This window comes from Lissotriton helveticus, chromosome 6 (assembly GCF_964261635.1).
Source record: "Lissotriton helveticus chromosome 6, aLisHel1.1, whole genome shotgun sequence".
Taxonomy (NCBI): Eukaryota; Metazoa; Chordata; class Amphibia; order Caudata; family Salamandridae; genus Lissotriton; species Lissotriton helveticus.
In genome coordinates this window covers 1149422254-1149444878 of record NC_136067.1, presented here as the reverse complement: position 1 = coordinate 1149444878, position 22625 = coordinate 1149422254, and the positions used below count along the sequence as shown (strand labels likewise).

Below are 22625 nucleotides of genomic sequence, written 5' to 3'. Positions count from 1 at the left end.
GAATGTTTGGGGCCGGCCAATCATTTGTGCGCACTTTGCATGTTCTCCACCCAGGCAGCATTACAGTGCAGAACATGCCCAGGCTCCCATTCCCTGTCTGAGCGCCTTACAACGGCGCTAAGACCAATCACAACGCTGCATTGTAGCATTGTGATTGGCCATGGGCAGCCTGGGAACAGGGTGCTTCCTGCTGGCAGAGAAGAAGCCAGGAAGAAGACGGAGGAGAGGTGGCAGCCAGCCATCTGATGAATACTTTTATTTTAATTTTAAAATGCCCCCTCACCTTCTTCCCCCCTTCCCACTCCACTGCTGCTTCCTGGGAGCAGCTGCCGCTGGTAATAGGAAAATAATTGTTTGTGTATCAATTATGTTTAACTTTTAGGACCTCATTATTAGAACCCTGGTGTACAGTGCAGTAATTATTGCACGCAATAAAATCCGACTTTGAGGTGTTCAAATTTTTTCATACGCGATAATTATCTCCTACTACAGGGTTTGCATGCAAAATGAGGCATAACATGAGGATGTTAATGCTTACTGAACTAAAATATGTGTGTCCCCAAATATTCTGAGCGTATTTTCCCTGGTAAATTTCAGTTGATAGGTTTGATTTGCATAAATTTGTAGGGGTTGGCAGCTGCAGATGTTATCACACCTGGGCCCATATTTATGATTTTTTTTCATGCACGGCAAAGCAGCAAAACACCTTGGGGAGAGGGCAGGAATGTGCCATATCTATTGTTATTTGGCACATTCCTGTCCTCTCCCTGCGCTTGCACATGCAGTACAGTCTAGTGCCAATGCAGGCACCCTTGCACCCTGGTGAAAGGGTGTTTGCGTTACAGGCAGGATTGTTTTTGTGAAGGAAGGCACACCATCTTAGATCCAAATGCAGCACACTTAGAAAGAGGAAACAACGAGGGGAAATAACAATATTTCTCCTTCTTGCGCCTATATTGGGAAGGCGTACAATTCTGCCAAATTTTCAGCTCTAACGAGGTTACTAAATCTGGGAATGCTTCAGAATACATAGGTGGATGCATGTAAACACCCACACTCCACCCAGGCAACACCCTACCGGAGCAATGTAACGCAAGGCAGCCCAAGTCGCTGCCTTACGTTACACCTGAGTTACCAATCCATGCAGGGTGCCTCCGCGTGGCACGGTAAATCCCATTCTAGGTTTTACATCGCCCTCCACTGCACAAGGGTGACGCAAAATTTTGATAAATCTGGGCCCTGGTATTTACCAGATACAATAAAATTCCAAAACTCAGGATTTACCACGTATATCAGAATTATATGGGGCGCTCGTAATAAGGCCATGTGTAAAAAAGCTTATCATTAATTTGGGACTGTACTGTAAAATCATATTGTGTAAAACACTTAGGGCCATATGTATCAAGGCCAAATGGGTTCGCAAATGCCGAAATTCGCAGAATTTTGCCGTTTGCGAACCCATTTTCGCAAAATGGTATGTATGAAAGGTTTTGGGTGCAAAATAAGGAATCGCAAAATATGCCATTCCTTAAATGCAATGTATGAAGCAAAAATAATTTTCAAAATGCCCTTAAGGAATCGCAAATTACCACTAACTTCTAGTTGGTGGTAAGTTGCGATTTCCTTGAAAAATGCACATTTCAGCATTTTTCAAAGTGCCATGTGATGCACATACATGCCCTTAGGGCGTGTATGTGCACCACATGTGCACCCATGCGTATTTCAGGGGTGCAACAGGGTGTCCTTTGGACACCCCTGCACCCTTGAAATTATTCTCAATTTGCGATTAGCAAATTGCGAATCGCAAATTGAGAATAATTTCACATTCATTCCTATGCGCCTCCTGGCCCATAGGAATGAATGGGAAATGATTCCTTAATTGCGATTAGCAATTTGCTAATCGCAATTAAGGAATTTTCAGAAATCGCTAATAAATTGCGATTTTCTACATACATACCATTTTGCGATTTCTAAATAGCATTCCTTAAAAATCGCTATTAAGAAATCGCTAAAGGGTATGTTGATACATATGGCCATTATTCTCCTAAGGCCACAGCAAATTTCTATTGATGTCTGCAGTACTGGTTCCATAAGCAGCTTTTGCTGAGTTAGCAGTATGAAAAAAATGCATATCTCTACTAATGTAGTCTACATGCCGAATCCAAGACAGATGTCTCCTCATCTCCCCAGCATATACTCAATCGAGTCATACCAAATAAATTCTGTGTGTAGAGTGGACCACCGTTGCCCCTTGGCTGGAGTCCCAGGTCCTTCCACCACTCGGTTCTTCCTTATCTGCTCCGCGAGCCAGTTCCCACTGCCATTTCGCATCACAAATTTGTCAAGGAACACCAGTTGACTCTCTGGTCCATAAAACCAGTTGTAGTTGGAGTCTGCAATGGCCACTGTTCTATGAAATCCTAGAATAAAAGAAGTCAAAATCATAACAACTATAAAACCAATGTACAGTCATATAATGCTCTTACAAGTTAATCAAGAATTTTCTCTGGAATACAATTTCTCACTGTTTTTTCCATTGCCCTCACCCAATGCACTGTCTCTTAATCCCTATGTCTGCCTTAAAAAGAGGGGTAATCTCTTTAACTTTTTACACTAGGGAGAAGTAAATAATACTCTTGGCATGCACTTTGTAGTTTACAAACAACAAGTTTAAAGATGTGCTTTTCTTCTCTGGATATTCCTTTGTTAAGGAAAAAAGACCCATAGGGTAAACTGCACAACAATTAAATGTTATACAATATTTCAGTGTTTTATGTCTTGAAAAAAAATTCAATTCTGTCCAATTTTAAATTCCATGACATGACGGACACAACATAGTATGACGTACTTTAGATTTTAGCCTTTTGTTGGCAACAATATCACCTTGGTTGGACTTGCTTACTGGTAAAAGCAGGCCATTCCTAAAAAAAGTCATCTCTATTATTCCACCCTTGAGGGTTAGTTATTCCGTCAAAAAACAAGCAGAGGCAGCTCCTCCGCAATGGCGGACGAATCGTCGCCCTACAGCCTGGCTCAAAGCCAGCTAATGAAAAATAAAACGATGTTCTAGCACTGTTTTATTTTTCATTTGCTGGCTCTGAGCCAGTGCTGTAGGGAGGGGTGGGGCCGATGCATGGGAGGGGGAGGAGAAGTGCTATTTGCACTCCCTAAGTGGGCATATGTGTTTTAGTCCGGCCAAACACAACTGTGCATTTAGGTTTCTCTAGCCCGGCTGGGCTAAAGAAACCCCACAGACTCCCTGGTCTACATGGAGTGCCTTTCCAGCCTGCTCAGGCCAATCCCTGGGCTGCTCTCATAGCATGATAGCAGCACGGGTATTGGATGGGAGTCTGTCCCAGTGGCTGCTGGGACCAGGAGGAGTGAGGCGACGCAGGAGGCGGCCGGAGGCCGGTGGCTTTAGGTAAGTTATTTTTTTACTATATTATTCCTAACACCCCGTACGATTCCCAACTCTGAAACACTCCCTCTCCCACGCTACCCCTTCCGCGTTCCCTCCACCCCACCACCAACCTTTGTTTGTGGCGAGCACCACTGAAAACAGGGCTTCTTATGAGAATAAGTTCTAACCTGAACTCTCATTGTAATATTACAAGTACTGTTTTAGAAAATTGTGGTCTCCTGGGGGACTGCTTGAAAATCCCCAAAATTTGGAATAGCTACTTATTTGTGGCCTCTAACCATTCGGACTTTAGGTTTAAATCTTTTTATTTGAAATCTGCACCTGGAAAACAAGTTAGTCAATGCAAATGTTAACAGGCAAACGCACTGACCGCCATGGTTTGAATCAAGTTTAGTTGGTATTGGCAAATTTATCAAAACAGAAGCGGACATAATGCGTTGTGAGTAGTGACGAGCTCTGCAAACATATGTTTAGGACCCAACAAGCTCAGAAATATAACAACATTCTTTCTGCAAAAAAGGTAAAACATTAGCAACATTTTTTAGACCTACTACACATCAATAATTTATGCCAAGTAAGACCAATGAAGTGTTGGTTATGACTGGGCTTGGGCGTACAGGAGGAAGTTGCTTACTAAAGAGCAACATTCTGCTAGGTGTAGGTGTGTTGTGCAGAAAGGTAGGTTAATGGAAAAAATGATGGTTTAGAGCCTACTAAATATAAAAAGTCCAAACATGTTTTGGCTGTTCATATTAATGTATCACCGCTGCCTTCATTTGGACACATTAATTGGCACAGCAACACTGGAAGGTAAACAGAACCGTAAAGGTTGTACAATGTGGTGTATGAGTACTTCCAAACTCAGCTAATGCAGAGAAAGGGAAAACAAAATTGACAATCATGTATCACTCTATGCATTAAAAGTGTGTATCTGCAGGATAGTTAACAGAGCATATACATTAATGGGAGTTAAACGATATTTAACAAATACATTTCCTAAAATACAGCAATAAACAAGTGGGCTGGCATGAGTGAGCTGCTTCATCTGAAAAAAGTAAATGGTAGTCATGAATTACTCTGTAGCTATTCAGAGTTACTCCTACTATATTGTCATGCCCTATTCAGCACTTGGCTTTGGTGCTAAAATGCTGGAGTAATTGAACATATAGCTTTATTAAAATCACTGAACAAAACTATACTTACAGGGATGTAAGTGAAGCTAAATGTACAGTTTCACAACGCTGCAATTGTGAGTTTTGGTACAATGTAACACAGGTATAAACAGTACTATACATATAAATGTAAAGACAGGAGTTGTGTGTACACACCACACTGGACAATAACTCATGTATTTTAAATGTATTTACAACATAAACAGGATCAGATCAAATGGGAAATAGATAAAAGAACATACTGCACAATACCAAGCACAAAGCCCAATAATATGCATAATTGTACAGTAAACTGGTAATTGCATAGGGTGAACAATTATCCTATGTGGGGTAATGGGACACCAACTAGAGCAGATGTAAAAACAATACTATTCTGAAAGCAGGGCCACTGACAATATGCTTTATAACATTTGCAAACAGTTATAATAATCATGAAGTTCTATTTTTAGTGAAGATCGAAGTAAAGAATGGAAAAGGCACAGAACCAATGCAAGCAGCAAAGATAAGGTATGATAAGGTTTACAAACAGCTATGCTATGATTTACAAGTACCAACCCTGTGACCAAAATGAAGGATCATAACCTTTTCCATCAAAATGGGCTGCTTTGTGTTGCTCCAGCTATTTAAGTGGCAAATGACAAATCCTGAGAATATATACATAAAACATCATAAAATAAAAATGAACATTTTAAAAAAGCTCTGTTGATGTGAAAATTTGAAAATGAATGCTAAATGTGACGTTGGTATCTGTGGCTTAACTTTTGAGACCAGTGCAAGTAGAGCACATAGAATCTAGTTTAGACAACTGGTGGCCTCAACTGAAGCTCTGGTATGTGCCAACTAAAAAGAGGTCATGCATTAGGAGCAAAAAAGGATAAAGTGGAATTCTGAAGTCCAGCATACCACCTTGTCTCTTAAAACCTGAATTTTGAAAAGCTCCATCCTTCATATCAATATTTTGATTTTGGCATATTTTTGTCTGTGACATAAATACAAATTTTCATATTTGTATAAGTGTATTTGTTTGATGTATACTTGCTTCTGTATTTTTGTGCATTGTTTTGAGGTTCAACTCTTACAAATTGCTTCCGGTAGTGCTTCAGTGGGGTCCCAAAGGTTTAAGATACGCTACTCTGGGGTGGAAATAGAAGAATTTCTCTATATGAAAATATTGACTGAGAAGGTGGACATTCCTATTTGATAAATGTGACTCGTTTTTAAGCTAAAGCTCTTCACTACAAAGGACTGTAAAAAAAATTATTTAAACATTTTCAAAATGGCGACCACATTGTTATCAAGTTTAGGGCTGCAGGCTCTAACAGAACAGACCTGGACCATTTTATTAAGCTTCAATTATTTAATTCTATTTGGCGAATTTAGCTCATACACTGCATGCCTCTGGATACGAGGAGCCTGTGAGCAGAGCATGCACAATCTGCAAAAACCTTTCCTCTCAGTGTTCACGCCAGTGCTCTATAGCTGCATTGTATGCAAAAGATACTACTGTCCAGGAACCTAATTTTACAAATGACCTACTACTTCTGCTGACAACATAAACATGTGACAATAGTGTAGCATATTGATATTATGCTCTCTAGGACGGTTGTGGTTTTAAGCGGAACACTGAAAAGGAAATACATAATAAGTGGGAGGTATTAAGGTGTGGTTAACCCGAGAGCCTCTGTACAGTCTGTAATACCACCCCTTTTCTATTATCCACCATTAGGGAACTCCTTATTGAGTATCTAAAACCCCTGCAATCTAGCCTGAGGCATCTAGAAAAACAGATGGCACTACTATCTACTAGAACAGTTACCCAGCCCAGCGTAGATCACATAAATCAGAGGAAGGGGAAACCAAAACTTTTAGTAAAAGCTCCACAAGCGCCCCAACCAGGCCCTGGCAGTAAACCGATAGTAGCGCCTAATTCATCTACTATACTACCTAAACACCCAGTTCCATTAGCACCTCATCAGACTAACCCTGACGTGGGTGTGCCCTCGGCTGGATCAATTAACGATCCGACCCAGGCCTTACAAGGTTCTGTGAAAAGCACGAATCAACCCGCTGATAAAAAACAGTTATCTCTAAAAAAACAGATACCTCTACCTCCCAAAACATTGGAAACTAAATCCTCAGAGATAGCAAAAAGGGGAGTGCGCCCAAGGCGCCCAGTGCACCTTCCTCCTGAGGCATCCCCTTACACGGTTATTCTTACCGGCGTCCCTGAACTCTCTGAAGGCATTAATGAATCCTTTTGGTCCCTTAAAAATAAAGTCTTGCAGTGGCTAAGTCTAAATAGACCATTACAGCGCCATCATATCAGCAGAATAACCACAGTACGTAGAGTAACTTGGATAGGGGAGGAACAAAAATCAATACAGGGCGATTGTATTATAGTAAACTGCGTTGATCCAACCACAGTTAACTATATTTGCTCATGGCCATCATTGGAAAAAAAGGGTGGAATTGATGCCCACCATCTTTCTTTTTTCTACCCCCCGGAGAACACCCATCAATATTTCCCCACTGTAAATTGGCAACAACCCCTTGAAGGGCACTGGAACCAGGTGGCCCACACCAATAGAAACAGTAACAGAGACTGGCAGTCACAGGATTGGCAGTCACAGATTTGGCGTCCTGGAAGGCCCCAGTTCCCCATGGAGGGCTGGCAGGGCTTCCCAACTAGAAATCGCTATGACTGTCTGGATATGGTAGACTGACTGCCAGCAACCACAATAAATAAGACCCAGGTCCCGACAACTCCTGATGTCTCTACTAGGCCCGGACAAAAGTTAAGCCTGTCTAAACATCAACCCCTTACACTACTAACACCGCCGATCTCAATAATTAACGAGATCAGATCTCCGATAGAACCCTCTCATACTAACATAAAAATAACGTCATACATCTTTCCGGAGGCTCCTATTGGAGCAAATGCTACAAATCTCCATCAGATCCAAAATATCAATAAAAATACGTTAGGAGGTGTAACTTCGGCAGAGTGTTTGCGTAAGCGATCTGCAGATCTCCCATCACCTAAAACTCTGTCATCACAGCCATATGACCATCCACACAGTGCAGATCCGAGCATCTCAATCTTGTATTGGAATGTTGCAGGCTTGCGAGCCAAAACAGCGTTACAACCATGGCTGGATACAGTTAATGTACATCAGGTAGTCTGTCTTCAGGAAACCTGGTCAATCATTCCATATCATTTACTCGGTTACAAAACATTCCATACTCCAGCCATTCAAGGAGTCATGGGCAGACCAAAGGGTGGCTTGGCAGTTTACGTTGCCAATACTCTGTCTCCCCTAATTATATGCATGCTTAAAGAAGATCCAAGCTACCAAATACTTCAAATAAATTTTAACAAAAATAGTACCATTATTCTGGTTAACTATTATAATAATTCCGAAATAACGGACTGTATAAAATTGCTAAGCGAAATTACCACTTTTTTAGAATTTTTGCAAAACGACCTACACCCAACCACAGTATATGTGATTTGGGGCGGTGATTTTAATATTGCACTATGCACAAACCACAAAAACGGGAATTGTGGCCTGCTGGACGAACACGGCAGCCCATTGCCACATTTTGTACATTCCACTTGCGGGAATAAACTAAACGAGTCCCTTTTCTCTTTAGAACTTGAGTTTGCAAATGACCAAGTAGAACCGCCAATAGACTTTTCTCCAACGTTCCACGGTAGGGAGTCTTTAACTACTATAGATTATATTTTGACCTCACAGAGCCTGAAGGGTCAACTGGCCAACTTCCACACAGGGACGGATGTGAGCAGTGATCACTATCCCATTAGTGTAACAGTTTCCCCAAAAAATGTCACCCTACACTCTACCATTACCAGCCAACTAACACAAAGCTCCCTAACCATGAATAAGGTGAACGGATACACAGTTAAATGGGCCAAGGTCGACCCACTCGTAAACACGGAACGGGTCCTCGATAAAGCCAGACCGTGGGTTCTTGACTGTCTATCCATTGACGCCTCGCCTCAAATAATTGGGGCCAGCTTTCAGAAAGTTCTAAAGGTTATCAGAGAGGAGTTTACTGGTAAACTTAGGAATAAAAAATCTAATTCTGAGAGATGGTTTAATGCAAAATGTCGTAAGGCTCTTTCAGATCTAAAGGCCGCCCTCCGTAGTCCTCTGAGGGATATTTCGGAAATTTCCAACCTAAGAAAACTCTATAACACAGCCAGAACCGAACGCAGGAAAGAAATTAAGAACAACCTTTGGGCGCAGTTACATCTTAGTTGCCATAATAAAGACAGCGCTCTCTTCTGGCAAGTTATTAGATCTCCTTTTCTGGCCGACTCCTCGAAGGGCCAACATCTGGATGTTGCTGTCACAGCAGATGAATGGTCTCTCATTTCTCTAAAATCTTTGGAACCCTTCAACCAGTCCCCTCTGAAGATGAACAGAGAAATGGCAACATGTCAGGGAGGAACAGCTATCCGATCAACATAACCTTTACCCATGCAGAGGTTGCTAAAGCTCTTAAGGCGTCTAAACTTGGTAAGGCTCCTGGGCCTGATGGTGTTCCTTTAGACTTTTTTCTACACAATTTCGAACTCTGGTCACCCCTTCTTACCCAGGTCCTCTCCGCCGCAACATCAATAGGGCTGTTAGAGTCATGGTCAACGTCTATCCTGCTCCCTATCTTCAAAAAGGGTGATCGAAATGATCCTGCCTGCTACAGGCCTATCTCCTTTCTGGACTCCATGGGCAAAGTTGCGGGCCGGGTGGTTCTGGATCGACTACAATCTTGGGCCCAGACAAATAACATCATGACCGACCTGCAATATGGCTTCCAGAAGGGTCTTGGAACTGTGGAGCAGGCCCTGAACCTCGCCCTCTTAATTGGGAAGTATGCTGCAGCGAAAGGAGGTAACATCTTCCTAGTCTACGTGGACCTTAGTGCAGCCTTTGACTGTATCCAGCACTCCAAACTCTGGGCTATTCTCAGCGACCTTAAGGTGGACCCAGCACTTATAGTCTTTCTCCGAGAACTCTACTCGGACGCAACGGCGCGTGTCAGATTTGGAGTCAATGGCGAGCTATCCTCATCTTTTTCCATCCAAAAAGGGGTTAGACAGGGATGTGTACTGGCTCCCTTCTTGTTCAATCTTTACACCAATGGACTTGAGCTGGCTATGCTAGAAGGGAGCCAGGATTTACCCCAGATCAACCACCGCCCTATACCAACGCTGCTTTACGCAGATGACACAGTCATTATTGCCAGGACGCTTAACCAACTACAAAAGCAGCTTGATAAGTACTGCTCCTTTATGGGCTCTCTTGGACTCAAAATTAACATAAAAAAGACGTTCACCATGTACATCGGCCCCAAGGTCAAGAAACCTAGAGCAATCTTCGTGGAAAAGTCAAGACTGGAAAAAACTTCTGCCTATCCATACTTAGGGATATTGGTGGACGACTCTTTAAGCTGGCGGCAGGCTACGGCCAGCAGGAAACTTCTTTTTTCCAGCGAGCAACAACGGCATTGGTTTCTTTCTCTAGGAAACTTGGCAAACCTGCTCCCCCAGAACTCCTAAAAATTTATTATGCAAAATGCCACAGTGTGGCTACCTATGGCGCGGGAGTTTGGAGCTATGGCCCAATAGATTCTATTCAAATAGTAGAGAACGGGTTCGTTAAATACTTGTTGGCCCTTCCACAAAGCGCTCCGACCTATGCTACCCACAATGAGCTTGGAATGGATTACATCACGGATTACATACGTTCCCAACCAATTCTCTTATGGCAACGTATATGGTCAAAACCAGTGTCACCTAACTCGTTCGTTGATCAAGGACTGTATGGCTTTAACGAATTGGCGAAGGATTCCTTGGTTAGCATATGTGGAGAAATTTTTCAGAGATCTAGGTCGTAGCTCATACTTTGACGATCCACCAAGTGTGGAGGACATTTCGAGAAAAGAGCTAAAGAAAATAAGCATGGACCACCTGAGAGAACTCCGTAGCTCAATTGAGATTGTAAAGCCTCTCAATTCTCAAATCCAAGCAATTCAACTTGTCAAAGGTACCCAACCTTATCTATCGTATTATTTTTCTAATTACGAAAAATATCTTTTGACAAGATTTCGTTTTAACACCTTTTTCCGTCTGGTTTCCTTTCCTCGAATACAGAATTGGTCGAGTGACATTATGAACTGTCCATGTGACGGAGTATCGACCCAATCAACATTACATATCATTTTCCTCTGCTCATACTATAAAATACCACGAAAAACTTGGATTCTTCCACTTCTCCGATCACTTGGTTATAGGTCATGTCATCTAGCTTATCTCTCCCTACAACTTTTGGACTCAATTCACTCCGCAAAATGTATAGCTACTTTTCTAAAAGCTACCATCAAAATACGACAAGCTCTTGATTGATAAATTGTGTTCTTGTGTAAATATTCTTATTTTTATCCAATTTCTTCTCATTTGTATGTAAAAATAATTTTATTTTTTCTACTGTTTTAACTTGTACTTTTTATGGTTGCAAACAAGTGGTAACCGAATAAAAGATTATGAAACGAAAGTATGATGTAATGAGCAGTGTGTGAGTATATGCTGAAGAATAAAGTTGGAATCAGAAGGGGTCGTGCCCTATTTAGCCCTGGGTAGGACACAATACTGTAGGAAGAAATAATTGAGAACCCAGTCGCTTTTTGATTCTGCCACTTTTTTTATTTAGAGCAGATTTTTTGCACACCACCGTGTTTAATCAGTGGGTGTTATAGTTATTTTTTTTCCATGTACAAGTTTCGTCACTTGTGTGGATTATTGTGATTGTCTGGGGACTTGCCTTGTCATACACAAGTGGGTATTTGCTATGTACAAAATTTACATTAAACACCATAAACAAACAATTATGTTACAAATATACAAAAACATTTATACTATACAAATCTCACAATATGCATTTACGTGAGGAAAATTACGAACTATACCCTACTAACTGGTTTCAACACTAGACCTTCATCATATGACCTTTGTATGTTTGAGGTCTAGTAACGCAAAGGCAAAATTTACAAAAATTATTTTTTGACCATAACTTATAGCATAGTGTTCAAAGTCCTTTGCGCTAATTAAAGTTCGTTTATTTCAGTGAACCAAAGAAAGCCGACGCGTTTCCAAACCTGTGTGTGTAATCGTCAGGCTCTTCTTCAGGGCGTTGGTTAGTTGAGTACCTTTCCGCGAAAGGCAGTTTGAGTCTGTCTGTCTGGGGGCGCTTCTGGCTGGCAGGTCGTTATTTACCTATTTTCTCTGTCAGTGCGGACCGTGATTGGGATTCTGACTTTCTTTATTCTTTGTTCCCACTTTGTTTGGGCGGTAGCGGCAGGGTTTCGAATTTCAGCCCGCAGGCTGGCCGCTGCTCGGGCACTGTTAGCGGCGTCTTTTTTTGCTCTACTAAAGTTTTGTCGCATAAGCTGGGGGGTTGTTCATGGTTTCCACAGTCTTCCTGCCTGCTTCTGTGTTGAGAGATTTGTTCGCTTATGCTACAAAACTTTAGTAGAGCAAAAAAAGACGCCGCTAACAGTGCCCGAGCAGCGGCCAGCCTGCGGGCTGAAATTCGAAACCCTGCCGCTACCGCCCAAACAAAGTGGGAACAAAGAATAAAGAAAATCAGAATCCCAATCACGGTCCGCACTGACAGAGAAAATAGGTAAATAACGACCTGCCAGCCAGAAGCGCCCCCAGACAGACAGACTCAAACTGCCTTTCGCGGAAAGGTACCCAACTAACCAACGCCCTGAAGAAGAGCCTGACGATTACACACACAGGCTTGGATACGCGTCGGCTTTCTTTGGTTCACTGAAATAAACGAACTTTAATTAGCGCAAAGGACTTTGAACACTATGCTATAAGTTATGGTCAAAAAATAATTTTTGAAAATTTTGCCTTTGCGTTACTAGACCTCAAACATACAAAGGTCATATGATGAAGGTCTAGTGTTGAAACCAGTTAGTAGGGTATAGTTCGTAATTTTCCTCACGTAAATGCATATTGTGAGAATTGTATAGTATAAATATTTTTGTATATTTGTAACATAATTGTTTGTTTATGGTGTTTAATGTAAATTTTGTACATAGCAAATACCCACTTGTGTATGACAAGGCAAGTCCCCAGACAATCACAATAATCCACACAAGTGACGAAACTTGTACATGAAAAAAAATAACTATAACACCCACTGATTAAACACGGTGGTGTGCAAAAAATCTGCTCTAAATAAAAAAAGTGGCAGAATCAAAAAGCGACTGGGTTCTCAATTATTTCTTCCTGAAGAATAAAGTAAGGCTTGATAGCAGCTTCCATGTGGGGTGGTTCATCTGCATGCTCCTGGGAAGGGGAAGACGCTACAACTGACGATGAGTAGGGGATACATGCCCTAGAAAGCAAGACTGCTCTCCCTGAGATTTTGCAACAATACGCTAAACTGCTCATGCTTGCCACGTGCGCCCAGAATCGATGCAGAGTTGTCTGCAACCAGCACATGTGGATTCAAAGCCCTGCTCCGGCCCATACACGTCCACAGAAGAAAATGAAGCACCTACAGAGGAGCATATTCAAAACGCTTGCCTATACCGCCAGTGAGGTAGTCGACAAAGATGTTGCGCTGCACTCCGAAGACAGAGCCATTAGTAAGAGGAATCAAGAAATAACAATAACGCCACCAAGGTACGAAAAACACAGAACTTACTAACTGTCAAGGATGACTGAGGCATACTGTGACACATACTTCTCCAATGACTTTGGATTGCAGAAGTTGTCCGTGGGTGCCAGCCTGCACCATGATTGCCTGAATGGCACGTGCCAACACAATGACGAAAGAAGGGAACGTGAAATGCTATGCAGCTGTGCTCCTAAGGCTGCCTCCACCTTTCGACACTTCTAATAATCAGAACATTGGTGCAAGGTGGGCTGAATGGATCAAAACATTTGATGACTTCATAGAAGCACTAGAGGAAGAAGATGACAAGAAGGTCATCAAATATTTGCAAAAGCTTGCAGGTGATGGAGTGAAAGAAGTGCTAAGGAAAATATCACCGACTGATGTAAAATCGTACCAAAAGGTTCAAAGAAATGTTGGGAGACCAAGTTCAATACAATGCTGAATGTACACTATGAAAGATATATCTTCAACCAAGCATGACAACAGGTTGGTGATACAATGGACGTGGTTGTTGAAAGACTTGATGCACTCATTAAACATCGCAAGTTCTGTGACTTCACCTACAAAGAAGCCATGAGCCTCAGAGTCATTGATGACTGCCTTTCAGATTTGTTTAGAAGGCACATGCTGTGGGAATCACACAGTCTAGAGAAAATGCTGATGGCTAATAGAGGAGAAAAACACACAGACCGACAAGTGGCTGACATGGAAGCAGGAACAGCACACAATGAATCGGCACAGATTGTGAAAAGCAAGCACAAGCATAAACAAAATACACGTAAGTCAATGTCTTCAAAGAAAACAAAGCTATGCTGCCAATGTGAATTTTCGTTTCCTCATGAAGGTAAATGTTCAGCCATAGGACAAGTCTGCAAAGGTTGTGGGAAAGAGAACCATTTCATAGCTGGGTGCTGAGCTAAAGGAAAATCAAGTATGTCACGACGGCAAGAAAAATGGACGCAAGAACTTTCCAAAAGCATTCTCGCAACGCCCCTAAGACCAAAAAGCAATATCAGCTGCAAAAAGTAGAAACCCAGGAAAATGAATCGTCATCAAGCTCATCGTACAAAGGTTCTTTAACATCACAATCATGTACCAGCAAAGAAAATTGATATGTGTTGAGGATATCTACCAAAGAACAGCATGCACATGTGGGGTTAGGTGTCTGTAAAGAAGATTACAGTTAAAAAAAAGCTCACCAAACAAAGCAACAAACTTCATTTGGATTCTGTTAGAAAATCAACTTGAAAGTGAACGATCACCCAATACCTTTCATTATAGACATTAGTGTGTCAATTAATATAATGCCTGAAAAAGTTACAGCCTATTCACTGTGCCTCATCTCACTCTGTCAAGCACAAAGGTATATACCTAGGCTGCTTCTGATCCATTGTGAAGCCAAGACTCGTTCACAATGAAAATACGACACAAAAAGACATTGGTGCAAGCCACCATTTTTGCCAACGCTGCTGACGTGGGGTTGATATTCCTCAACTACAACCTCTGTACTCAATCAGAGATCACAAGCCAGTTCCCGTCGTTGCTCCATGCCCTGGAGAAACTCAAGAAAATTAAAGTCCAGCTTCATATCAATGAAGACATTCACCCTGTTGCTCAGCAACACTGTAAAGTTGCTTTTCATCTACAAGAATTTGTAAACAAAGAGTTAGAAGCACTCCTAAAACATGACACCATTGAATGTTTCACATGCCGCACGCCATGGGTTTAGCCCTTAGTAGCAGTACTAAAAAAGGTCAGTAGTGGAGAGAGGCACATTTGCGTTGATAAGTGCCAGGCAAACAAGGCAATTAAGATGGAGAGACACCCTGGTCCACACATAGGGGATATGGTCTTGCAATTGAGTGGAGCCAAAGAGTTTTCCCCTCTTGACCTGAATAAAGAATATCATCAACTCAAGTTAGAGGAGGACTGCAGGTACACTACTCCCTTTTCGACTCATTATGGTTTGTTCAGATATAAAAGATTGATTTGGGGGTATCTTTGGCTGCTGAGATATTTTAGAACATTGTTCACAGAGTAATCCAACCTGTTGAGCATGCTCTCAATTACAATGATAACATATTGATTTTTTTGAGAACACAGAAAGAACATGGCAAAGCCATTACCCAAATGTGCCAGTTACTTACTGATGCAGGTCTCACTCTGTGTGAGTTTCACAAAAACAACCTAAAGGTTTTGGTCACATATTCTCTGATGGGGTACGACTTCATAATCCGTCAAGGTGCAAGCACTGTCATCCACTTCCCCCCAGGATGTTACCATGCTGTGATCCTTTCTAAGCATGGCCAGTTATAGCTCAAGATCAATTAGTAACTTTGCTATAGTGAGTGCCCCACTGAGACTTGACAAAGCGAAATGTATCGTTCCAGTGGTCTCCAGAATGCAACCAGACTTTCAAAGACATTAAACATGAAATTGAGAATGCAACTGAAATGGCCTACTTCGACCTTGAGTTACATACCGAAATAACAATTGATGTGAGCTGATAGGGCTAGGGACACTCCTTGCGCAACAACATAATGGCCAGCCGAATGCTCAGAGACACATTGCAGCCTATGCCAGTCGAAGTCTGTCTGAAACCAAGTGTGCCCGCTCTCAGCAGGAGAAGGATAGTCTGAATGTGGTGTGGGCCTGCAAACATTTTCATGTATTCCTCAAAGGAAAATGATTCACTGTCATCATGGATCACCAGGCGTGGCTTATAATTTTTGGAAACCTGAAGGCTAAGATGCCACCTCATATTGAGAGGTGGATGTTAAGATTGCAAGAGTACAACTATAGGAGCGTGCACAAGCCGGGAGAGGGTCAAAGCCCTGCAGATTACGTTTCACGAGTGCTGCTACATCGTCACAGTTTGGCATCCAAGACAGCTGAAGTATATCTCAACTTTATTGTGAGATCCAGCACACCATTGGATCTGTCTGTGGAACCAATCAGCAATGTAGATAAAGACCTGACCATAATCAAAGAACTTATTACCATGCAAGCATGAAGGAAAAGTACCCGCCCCCTTGATAATGAAGTTGAATTCCAAAAGTTCCAAAATGTACAGGATGAGTTAGCAGTCACCCAAGAAAGCATAATATTGCAAAGTTTGAGAATCACAATACCTGGAAACCTAATGCAGTGGGTCATTGAGCTGGACCATGAAGGACACCGTGGTATCCTAGCCAACAAAAGAGCCCTTAGAGATCGAGTGTGGTTCCCTAAGTTAGATGAGCGAGTCGAGAAGGAGGTGCAGGCGTGCCACTTTTGAAATTATTTGTCCCCCAAGGTGATGTCTGACCTTCCTGCTTTTGCTTGAGAGAGGATTGCAGTTTACTTTTTTGGGCCTTTAGGAAATGAACACCATTGCACACCGTGGGGTATCACCAAGTTCCTCAGATCTGACAATGGTTCTGCCCTTTAACAGCAAAGAGTTCAAATAATTTCTTGCATGACTCAATCTCAAACACCAATAGAGTACACCTCTCTGGCCCGAGCCAATGGTGTAGTTAAGCGATTCATGGGCAACCTCAGGAGAGTCATTCAACAAGCGTCCGAAAAGAGAATCGATTGGAACCAAGCCATGTGCCAGGCCCTCTGAGCCTATCACTCACCTCCTCACTCACAACTGGTGCGAATCCAGCAACCTTGCTATTTGGGAGAGCCATCAGAACAAAACGACCTCAATGGACCCCTACTCGATCAATGAATTGGGTAGAGGAGTTGGCCTAAAGGCTACGGCGGTCAACCTCAAATCTGGGGAACCAGGTTCGAGTTTCCGCAAGGATGCCAACATTCTGTGATTCTAGGCGAATCACTACCCGCGCCTAACAAAAATGAATGTGTCCTCATGTAAACACAACTGGTGCTCATGTAAAACGCTCTGATACCCTATACCTTCGGGTCAAGTTTGCGCTATATAAACCTCTGTAAAGTAAAATTTTAAAAAATGAATACTGACAAGGTTTGAGACACTGGCACGACTCGGAAAAAGAAAATGAAAACGTATGCAGATCAGTGTCACCATGCCCAGGAGACAGTCTTTGACAAAGGAGACTAGGGACTGTTAAGCAGAGAGGAAGATGAAAAACAGACACACCTTCTGCCGCTGAGTCTTTACAGGTTGTGGCGCGCAAGGGACATATGGTGACAGCACATCGTCCTAGACTATCCATCACTCAGGACACATCACATTTTAAACACCTACAGCAACACTTGTTGAGTCCTGAAACCACACGTGAGGTGATCCCACCAGCAGGTCCAGCTCAAATACCTGAGACTATGTCACCATTGCCCAATCAGGTTGGACCTCGATAATTCCGGATCACCTGAGCCGGCAGACAAGTGCGAGCCCCTCGTCGACTAATTGAAGAAATGTGATTTTACTGATGGCTTCGACTTTTTATTTAATATAGGGGGAGATATAGCATATTGATAATATGTGGTCTAGAACCCTTGCGGTTCAAGGTGGACACTGAAGAGGAAATACGTAATATGCAGAGAAGTCTTAGGGTGTGGTTAACGGAAAGCATGATGTAATGGGCAGTGCGGGAGTGTATGCTGAAGAATAAAATAATGCTTGACAGCAGCTCCCGTGTGGTGTAATTCATCTACATGCTCCTGAGCTGCGGAGGACGCTACAAGTAGGGTTCAGTTTAAAGTATTTTAATTACTAGTGATAACCACTGAGGTGGCATTATATTGCCTCCCAGGCTTGATGACGCACTACAAAAATATAGGTATGAAACTCCGGCCAAGTTCTTTTACTACAAATCAAACATTCCTAATGATACCTGAAAACCACAACAAACACCCAGTAACCTTCTTACCAGCTAGCAAAGGAATTCTGTCTGAATCCACTTTGCCTAATGCATACTGAACATATTTTCCGGTTTCTAAATACAGAAGTGCTAATATTTACCCTGGCACTGCAACTGGCAAGAAACAAGCAATCCTTCACACCACATTAGTTCTCAGTGGCCCATTACATCTAATCCAATAGACAAAAGTCTATGTCTGTTCTAGATGTACTATTTTGCTATTTTTTTTAATTCCAGGAGTGCACACAGAGATCTATGGCATTTGTAAATAAACTGCTATAATGCTATAGCATCTTAAGCCTAACCCTCAAAACCAGAAGTAGTTTCAGAAAAGGGTTTTCAATGTGTTTTTCACTTTTTTTTGTAAATGTCTAGATAATACCAGCTTCAACACCTCCATTAAATATTGTTACTGTTCAATTTCCTTTCTCACTCTGAAAATACACTTACTCATGAATTTTTCAGGAGCAGGTTTCCATGCTAGGTAATTTAAAGAAACACTTTTGTAAATATTCACAAAGTTACATCTTGTGTCAGTAGTAATATGTTGCACCCCTTTTTCTATTAAGCAGACTTATTCACGAAGAACAAGCCGCCTTGCTGGTGGACTTCTCATGAGAAAGCGGGACTACCACTTAAACCTCATTCTGTTAACATGTTAATCACTGTGGATGTATCACAATTGAATAGCTGCTTATACTGTATGTCACATGGGGATGCATGGGGATGCAATGGAGCTCAACAAGACTGTTTCTATGATTTAATAACACACAGTGGCCCATAGCTCCCCCTACTGGGGTCATCAATTATAAACCCACTGAGCACGTGCAAGGCTCCTAGAGTGCCAATCAAAAGAGGAGTGGATTGTGCAAAATAATCCACTTCACCTAGGGTGCCAATATACTTTGGAGCTGCTCTAGGCCTCAAGATGTAAAAAAAAACTATGCCGTTGGTTTCTGGCATGTTAATGGTGCAGGGCACAGTGGGGCAATATGGATTCTGAGATAAAATAGGTGCTGTACATACTTGGCTGGCCAATGTGTATTTTGATTGTCAATGCTGCATTAAACCCCAAATCAATGGGAATGATTGCATTGCAATGGTGTTTAACATAAGGCGGAGGAACGTCGCCTCACTGCTCCCAGAGCAGAGCAGCAAAAATAAAATGATAATAATGTTGCTATTATAATATTTTTTTTAGCTGCGGGCTCGCTTATGGCAGGGCGGGGCTGATGGCACAGGGGGAGGAATGGTTTGCACACTCCCTAAGTGCACATGACTGTTTGGCAAGCCCTCTTAGGCCAACCAAACAGTCATGCACACTTTGCATGTTTCCCACAGGGCTGCATTACACAGCCTGGTTAGGAACATGCAAAGCCTCCCTGTCCCCGTCTGAGCACTGAGCCACGGCGCTCAGGCCAATCACAACTCTGCATTGCAGCGTTATGATTGGCTATGGGGAGTCCAGGAGCCAGGTGCTTCAGGCTGCCGGGACTGCAGGAAGAAGGAAGCTGAACAAGACGGAGGAGAGGCGGCAGGCGGGGAAAAGATAAGTGGTATTTTTTTAAATAATTCTTTTTATTTTCTCCCCGCCACCCCCGGCCCACATAGCCGTTCCCTGCCAGCCGCTACTGGAAATTTGCTTTCAGTCTTGATAATGATGCTGTACTTAACAAGGCAGTGAATACTAGCATGGCAATAGTGATTTAACACAATTGGACAATGTGATTTTTGGCATGAGAGTGGTGCTGTATTTATCTTTTCATTATGGTTTCTGGTCTGTGGTGGATATTACATTCTGCAGTTTTCCTGTTAGGGCACTGTTAACACTGGTGTCATAGCTGTTGTTGTAACCTACTGGATAATTCTAAGTCTGAAGAAAGAGCTTCTACATTAAGTAATGTGCCCTGGACTAGCACCAGAAACAACAGGCAGGGCAGCATGCAGCCCAGTCACAGTGAATCTCCTGTTACACTGAGTAGCACTGAATGTGCTGATCCTCTGTAAACACTTCTGACAAAATGGCATTCTGAGAAGTGCTCTGGGGATTTCTGTGGCATCTCTGGCAGACAGGGACATCAAGTAGCAGGTAATCTGCAGGACAGGCAGCACTCTTAACTGGCAAAGGAGCAGTGAAATGCACTATGGGGCATATTATCAAGTAAGGGCGTTACATTATCGCCGCTTTTATCGGCAGGAACTGCCGATAAAGCGGCGATAATGGGCTTGATAATATGCTCTATGAATTCCAATCGAAGCCCATGTTAGATGTGAAGACATCTAACATGGGCTTCGATTGGAATTCATAGAGCATATTATCAAGCCCATTATCGCCGCTTTATCGGCAGTTTCCTGCCGATAAAAGCGGCGATAATGTAACGCCCTTACTTGATAATATGCCCCTATGTTCTGGTGCAGAAATTAAAAGTGGTATTTATTCTCTTGGTATGGGTGTTTGTATCTGCATGTACTCAGTTGGGAACACTGCATGGGAAAGGCACTGCCTCTTCTGTGGCACAAAGGTTTACCTGCTGTGCATTCAGCTTTTATTATACTTCGCACACCATTTTTGTTTAATTCACACACCTGTTTTCTGTTTTGGAAAAATATTCGTCCTGGGTACTTTGGGATATCATGATCTATAGGACTATTTCATTTGTTCCCTTCAAAAACTGCCTGTAAATCCCATACATTTTTTGCCAGCATATTTGGACATATATGCTATACAATGCATTGTTTGTACCATTTTTTAAACATTTTCATTAGGGGAAAATCACCTCTATTCAAAACTCTATGGACAGAGTCAAGTTTGCTTGTTACACTTGCTCACTGGCATCTTGTAATATCTATGCAGGGCTCATTTTTAATCCCAGCCGGCCCTATCTATTTAAAATAAATAACTTTGTATATCATGGGTGCTTCTTTATTGAAGGAAACTCCCATGTCAAAACATTCATTTTGACAAGGGAGCATGAGACACAATTATCCGAATTTAAAGTTAATCATGTCAGATATTCATAAATGTAACATTATGGTGTGGAGAAAGGGAGAACATCAGTGATCTCATCCTTGCTTCAGACAAATGGCATTGTTTTTAGAAAGCATAATCTAAGGTGTTACTTTGATCACAAATAATGAATGATAATTGTTTTCGTGTATTTTTAAAATTATTATCGCACCACATTTCTAGATGGTCTCCCTATCCTCTTTTAGGAACATAATGAGGGTGCCATTTTTTGTTATTTACCAATCCGAGATGGATTGGTAAATTCTCGCGGACTGCTTAAAAAAAAAACTAATAATAAAAGAAAAACTTTCCCTGCAGCCGCGGCCGGGTCCTGCGTCTTCTCTCCTGCTGCCTGTGTCAGTCTCCAGGTCAGAACATGAAGCAGGCAGCCCGGCTCCCAACCCTAAGCCAATCACAACGCTCCAATGGAGCGCTGTGATTGGTCTGAGCGCCGTAACACGGCGTTCAGCCAGGGGCTGTAGGGGTGGGCACGTTCTCCATCCAGGCTGTAATGCAGCCTTCATGGAGAGCAGGGGAATGCACATGACTGTTTTGGGCGGCCCAAGAGAGCCGACTAAACAGTCATTGCGCACAGGAGTGTCCCCTCCTTCCCTACAGCTCCGCCCCGCCCCTTCACGCACTGCCGCAGCAGGAGGAAAAAATTAAATAATAATAACATTCTGTTATCATCATATAATTTTTTCCTTTCTTTGCTGCTCCTGGCAGTGGGGCAAGGAGCCGCCACTGATGAGAGGCACGCGAGAGCAACACTGAGCAGGTGGGTGAGAAGGACAAGGGCAAGACAGAGCAAAGTGGTGCCCAAAAAGGTATCATTGGAAGGACACAAGTAAAGAAACTACACTGCAGAGTATTGGCAAACACAAGAAGAAAGAAAGCTTGACAATAAACAGCAAATAAAGGCGTGTGTCAATAAACACAACCAATGGTAAGCAATGGACGGGTCTAAGCCCACAGTAAGCAGACAATTGGTCTTAGTACCGCCTGGGAGGGGAATCCTAAAAATTGGGGGGGTTTGGTTCTTTTTATACCCAGTTTGTACACTCACTCTCGCCTCTTGTGTCACTTATGGATGGATGCAAATGAGCTTGGACAACCACTGGGAAAGTGTATAAATACCCATAATGTTACAACTTTGTGAGAGTTCTCCATTTTCCCAAATACCACAGGTCTGCTCCCACGGTAAGCCGACCTTTCCAACTCAATACCAATGGATGATTACAGTCACATGTTGTTTTTTTGTTTGTGAAAATTCATAAAATCTTCTTCCTAAGGTACTGGATTTGCAATTTATGCCGGTGAATTAGATTTTTTTGCAGCACATAATTTCAATGTAGGTGTGCAAGCTGTTTGTGATTGAAGCCCAACGAGAGGGAGCAATTAAAAAATAATTGAAGAATGAAAAAAATGAGTCTGCTATAAAAATGCATTCCAATTCTCATTTATTCTCATTCAGTTCACTGG

The 22625-nt window shown here is 42.3% G+C and overlaps 1 protein-coding gene across 2 annotated transcripts in view; it reads right to left on the bottom strand.

Annotated features, from left to right (window-relative positions):
* DSE (dermatan sulfate epimerase) overlaps nucleotides 1-22625 on the bottom strand; it is a 258865-nt gene that overhangs the window by 5517 nt on the left and 230723 nt on the right. For both annotated transcript variants that reach the window (XM_078648808.1, XM_078648809.1), the window contains exon 5: nucleotides 2213-2420. In XM_078648808.1, coding sequence (XP_078504934.1) covers nucleotides 2213-2420 — 208 coding nt within the window. The remainder of the gene's footprint in view (nucleotides 1-2212; nucleotides 2421-22625) is intronic.